A 6,299-nucleotide genomic window follows, 5' to 3' on the forward strand; every position below is an offset into this window, starting at 1 on the left:
GGATTGTGGGACCCTACCCAGAGAAACAGCGACGCCAGAGATGGAGGCAGAGATGATGCATGGAGAGGATTGTAATCACTGCAATGAAATGAAATACAATAGGATGAATGTAAAGCTGATGTTCTCCCATGTAAATTATCATTCAGTTCACACACACACACACACACACACACACACACACACACAAAATGAACCGGTCAATGCTCAACTAAGGAGCTTGCTCCATCCATTCCACACATCAACCTGGTATTACAGTAACCCCAGGAATGAACGGTGCATCCCTCTCTCAACCAGTTCTTAAAAATCAATTAATTCCATTTGCTATGTCTTACTCTTGGAGCCCTGGTATGGCACTCTAGGATAAGCACTTAATAACAACAGAAACCATTTCAAGAGGTGGCATATGGTCAAGAATCGATGGTATTGAACAATGAGCTTCAGGCTGTACTAAAGGCATTGATGAAAGACAAAGCTCCAGGAATTGATGGAATACAAATTGAGGTGTTCAACAAACTAATGCTGGAGACACTCACTCATCTATGCCAACAAATGTGGAAGACAACTACTTGTCCAATCAATTGGAAGAAATACATATTTGTGTGCATTTCAAAGGGAAAAGTGACCCAACAGAATGCGGAAATTATCAAATAGCCTTATTAATACTATGTTGTTGTTGTTGTCAGGTAGGTAAAGTTCTATTGAAGATAATTCAAAAAACATCTGCAGCAGTACATCTACAAGGAGCTGCCAGAAATTCAAACCAGATTCAGAATAGGACATGGAACAAGGGATATCTTTGCTGATGTCAGAGGATCTTAACTGAAAGCAGATGTTTACTTTACTGAAAGCAGATGTTTCTGGTTTACAGACCAGAAAGATGTTTACTGACTATGCAAAGGCTTTTGATTATGTGAATTACAATAAACTATGGATAACAGTGTGAAGAATAGGTATTACAGATCACTTCATTGTACTCATGAGGAACCTGTACACACTGAGAAGCAATTGTTCTAACAAGGGGATACTGAATGGTTTAAAATCAGGAAAGTTGTGCACCAGAGTTGTTTCTTTTCACTACACTACGTGGTGTTGTGGGTTAATAATGCTCCAGACTGCAAAGCCATTTGAACTACAAGGTCAGTAGTTCAAGCTCACCAGCTGCTCCTCGGAAACCCTATACAGGATCACTATGGGTTGGAACTGACTCAACAGCACTTAACAACAACAACAAATTTAATCTGTAAACAGAGCAAATAATCAGAGAAGCTAGGTTATATGAAGAACAACAACATGGCATCAGGATTTGAGGAAGACTCATGAACAATCTAATCTACTATATACAAATGATACAACCTTGCTTGCTGGAAGGAAGAGGACTTAAAAAACTTACTGGTGAAGATCAAATACTACAGCCTCCAGTACGGATTGCATGTCAACGTAAAGAAAACAAAAATCCTCACAACTGGACCAATAAATAACTCATGATAAAAGGAGAAAAGATTTAAGTTTTCAAAGACTTCATTTTGCCTGTATCCATAATCAACACTCATGGAAGCAGAAGTCAAGAATTCAAAGGATTCATTAGACAAAAGACCTCTTTGGTATGTTAAAGATATTAATTTGAGGACTAAGGTGTGCCTGACCCATGCCATGGTATTTTTAATAGCCTCATATGCATGTGAAAGTTGGACAATGAATAAGGAAGACTACAGAATAACCAATGCACATTTGAATTATGGTGTTGGCAAAAAATACTGAAAATACCATGGACTGCCAGAAAAGCAAACAAATGTGTCTTGGAAGAAGTACGGCCAGAATGTTCCTTAGAAGGGAAGATGGTGAGACTTTGTTTCTCATTTTTTAGCCATGTTATCAGGAGAGACCAGACCCTGGAGAGGGATATCATGCTTGGTAAAGTGGAGCGCCAGCGACAAAGAGGAAGATCCCCAATGAGGTGGATTGGCACAGTGGTGGTAACAATTGGATCAAAGAATTGTAAGGATGGCACAGGACTGGACAGTGTTTTTTTCTGTTGTACATAGGTTCACTATGAGTCAGAACTTACTTGATGACCCTAACAACAACAATACTCCAAGTCATATTTTGGCTCTTGTTTCAATTTTCTTTATCTTCAACTTGAACATGCATATGAGCAATGAGAAGATATGCTCCACGGCCAATCCTCAGCCTTGATATTGATGACACTGAGCTTTCTCCATCATCTCTTCCCACAGATGTAGTCAATTTGATTCCTGTATATTCCATCTGGCAAGATCCATGCACATAGTCATCATTTATGTTGTTGGAAAAAAGTATTTACAATGCATAAGCCATTTGTCTTGCAAAATTCTATCAATGCAATCTCCAGCACTGTTTCTATCATTAAAGCCTTATTTTCCAACTATAGATCCTGCCTCTTTGTTCCCAGTGTTCACATTCCAATCACCAGTAATTATCAATCCATCTTGATTGGATGACTGATCAGTTTCAGATGGTTTCAGGTTTCCACGGAGCAGCTGGTAGGTTTGAACTGCTGACCTTGTGGTTTGCAGCCCAGTGCTGATCCTTCAGTGCCACAGCAGGAGTAGTAGGTGATATAATCCTATCAAAAACAGCCCTGTCCTTTCTTGCCTGTCAGTTTGTTGTACTGTTGTGGTTTGTGTGATGCTGGGAAACAAGATGCTCTGTCACCAGACAGGGTTCAACGGAACTTTCAGACTAAGACTGACTAAGAAAAAGAAAAAGAAGGTTCGCTTCTAAGTGATTACCCACTTAAAACTCTTTGAATAGCAGTGGAATACTGTCTTAAGAGCACTCAAAATATGACTGGGGAAACACTGCCTCCTCAAAGTAAAGTTGACCTTAATGATATGAATGGAGCAAAATGTTCAAAACCTTCATTTGTTGATGAGGCACTACTCAAAGTGAGAAGAAACAGCTTCAAACATCCATTAATAATTAAAATATGGAATGTACATAGTGTAACTCTAGAAAGTTAGAAGTCATCAAAAATGAAATGGGATGCAAAAAGATCAATATCCTAGGCATTAATGAGCTGAAATGGACTGCTATTGGCCATTTTGAATCTGACAATCATGTTTTACTATGGTGGGAATGGCAAACTCAAGAGGAAACATTGAATTCATCATCTAAAAGAACATTTCAAGATCTGTCTTGAAGCACAAGGAAGGTCATGCTTAATTCTATCAAAAATTTTTAAAATATCACATCCACAACTCATCTGAGTCCCACAAACAAACCTGGAAGGGAGGGATACTGAGTAGAGCTTCTACCCCATTTTTCCTGTGAGGAGGTCGAGGCACACACAGGGGTTGAGGACAAGGTCCTAGCTAGGCAGTAGTGGCTGAGGGATTAGGGTCTATTTTCCCAGCTCCCCATCCAGATCAAATCCCTCAGCAAGAAGACCCAGCAATGGTCCCTTCATTCTGTACAGCCACCAACCTTGCAGACCTATAGTCTGGAGATAACTCTTTCCAAGCCCCCTGCACCTCCAGACTCAGTCCACGGCTCTGGGCCTGCCCCACTCGCCCTGCTCACCCAGCCCCAGTTGGGGTAGACACCGACCTTGGGTCGCTTCCATCTGACAGTAGGCCCTGGGGCGCCTTTATAGTAGAGTGAATCATCAGTGGCTGGAAAGTTGGGGTCCTCAAAGAGCACCTTCTTTCTCAGGCAGGCCCGCTTCAGGGCCGAATAGTTCTGGCCCTCGTAGGGCTTCACACACGAGAACATGGTAGCTGCTGTCCTGGGGTGGAAGACCACGGCAGGGCAGTAGAGGGCTTGCTGGGCCTGTGGGCAGCTCCTGAGGTCCCTAGGAGGAATGAAAGGCAAGAGATTGGTCACTTACAGAGTACCTGGCCTTTCTGCTCTGCATAGACACCAAGCTAGTGACTCCCTGTGTGTCCCTTCCTACAGCCCTGTGGAGTGGGCACTGTCACCTGGTTGCACAGGCAAGAAACTGAGGGGCACCATGACATGAATTGATATTTGCATACCCATTCACAATAGCAAAAAGATGGAGGCAGTCTAGATACCCATCAGTGGAGGAATGGTTGACTAAACTTTGGTGCATACACACAATGGAATAGTACGCAACACTGAATAGTAACGATGAATCTGCAAAAAACTGCAAAACATGGAGGGACCTGGAGGACATTATGTTGAATGAAATTAGTCGACCACAAAGGGACAATATATTGTATGAGACTGTAAAAAGTAAAAAAAAAAATGCTTTCTTTTATAATTAACATTCTTTGATGGTTACCAGAGGTGGGATGGAAGGGAAAATTATTTGCTGAGTAGAATGTAGACATATGCTAACTTGGGTGAAGAGAAGGCAGCTAAAAAGGAAAGAGGAAAAAAAGAAAAGAAAAAGGGAAAAAGAAAATTTCTTTCTTCTTTTTTTTTTTCCCATATACTAGAAGAGAAACAATGTACACTTATTTTCTCATTAGGACAAACCATTGGGAGCGTTCCCACAAATAAAAAAAGAGAAAAGGAAACAACAGGAAAAGAAACGAAGAAGAAGAAGACAAAAAGAAAATTTGGAAATGGACCACTGTAATGGTTGTGTGGTGTGGGGAGTGTGGTTGGTATGGCTGGGCTGTACATGTGAAAATGGTTGAAATGACAAATGTTTTATTGTATCATTTTTAAATTAAGAAGAGAAAGAAACTGAGGCACAGAGATAGGAAGAGGCCCACCCAAAGACACACAGCTGATACACGATAGAGCAGGGAGAACCGACTGGTCTGACTTTACAGCCTAAATGTTCTGAGAAGACACCAGACTACAGGTCAAGAGCACAACTGTGCCAAGAGATGGGCCAGGCCACACCCACCTCCTTCCCCTCCAGTTCTGTTTCACCAGCCTTCCCTGACTAAAGGAGACCAGTCACTGACCCCTGCAGCTCAGTATCTGGTGGTGCACCACCAGGAGGGCAGCAGCATCTCCAGGTGCCCTCATTCACTGCTAGGCACCAGCAGGTCAGCTCTGACACATAGCGACCATGTGCACAACAGAACGGAATACTGCCCAGTCCTACAACAATCTATCTATGTTTGGGCCCACTGTTATAGCCAATGTGTCAATCCATCTTGTTGGGAGTCTTCCTCTTTTCTGCTGACCCTCGACATTATTAAACATGTTCTTTTCCAGGAACTGGACCCTCCTGATAAAATGTCAGCTCTACTTTGAGGAGGCAGCTCTTCCCCAGTTGTATTCTGAGTGCTTTCCAACTGGAAGGGCTCATCTTCCAGCACAATACCTGGAATATTCTGGTGCTCGTCATAATGTTTCAATATTCAATATTCTGATGCTTACATTGTCCCCCTGCTAGTCAGTGATTAAATGTCTGTAAGTAGTCTGTCTCTCCTTCTTCTTAGTCTGTCTTTTTATGGAAGCTCAGCTGAAACCTGTCTACAGTGGGTGACCCTGCTGGTATTTAAAATACCTGTGGCATAGCTTCCAGAATCATAGCCACAAGCAAGCCACCACAGTACCACAAACTGATGATATTAACAGCAAAGTTTTCAAAAACATAAAACAATATATGCCGGAGGGGATATGGAGAGATTGGAACCCTTCTACACTGCTGGTTGGACTGTAAAATGGTGCAACTACTATGGAAAGTGGTGTGGTACTTTCTCAGTAAGTTGGAAATAGAAATATTATATGACCCAGCAATCTCTCTACGTGGTAATATCCTCAATAAACAAGGGCTTTGACACAACTAGATCTATGCACCATGCAGCACCATGCACAATAGCAAAAAGATGGAAACAACCCAAATGCCCATCAACTAAACAAACTTTGGTACATACACACAGTGGGATATTCCACAGTGTTGAAGAATCTGCAAAACACTTGCCCACATGGATGAAGCAGGACATTATGCTGACTGAAATAATCAATCACAAAAGGACAAATATTGCTTGAGACCACTGTTGCAATAGTTAAGAAAATATTTTCTTGCTAAGTAAAACATTCTATGATAGTTACAGGGTAGGTGGGGAGTCAGGGGAGGGAAAAAACAGAGTGAATAGCAGTAGCTACTGTTAACTAAGGATATATGGAGAGGGTTGCAATCGTCATAATGACACAAAGTGTATCATTTGTTGATTGTAGGACTGATGATCTGTTCTGTAAACCTTCACTCAATTTGCAATAAAAAGTTAAAAAATAAATAAGCCTAACTGTAACCTTACAAACTAGACCAAGCCTTACTCCTAGCCCTAGCCACTAGACCTAGTCCTAACCATAACCTTAACACTAAATGACAT

General features: G+C 41.6%; 1 protein-coding gene across 1 annotated transcript in view; it reads right to left on the reverse strand.

Annotated features, from left to right (window-relative positions):
* The window catches only part of CAPN5 (calpain 5), a 67,390-nt gene extending 63,632 nt beyond the window's left edge, over nucleotides 1-3,758 (reverse strand). Inside the window, exon 1 of the mRNA XM_006864999.1 lies at nucleotides 3,586-3,758. Coding sequence (XP_006865061.1) covers nucleotides 3,586-3,750 — 165 coding nt within the window. The 5' untranslated portion in view covers nucleotides 3,751-3,758. The remainder of the gene's footprint in view (nucleotides 1-3,585) is intronic.
* Between the last annotated feature and the right edge of the window lie 2,541 nt (nucleotides 3,759-6,299).

The sequence above is a fragment of the Chrysochloris asiatica genome, unplaced genomic scaffold (genome assembly GCF_000296735.1).
Source record: "Chrysochloris asiatica unplaced genomic scaffold, ChrAsi1.0 scaffold00074, whole genome shotgun sequence".
In the NCBI taxonomy this organism is placed as follows: domain Eukaryota; kingdom Metazoa; phylum Chordata; class Mammalia; order Afrosoricida; family Chrysochloridae; genus Chrysochloris; species Chrysochloris asiatica.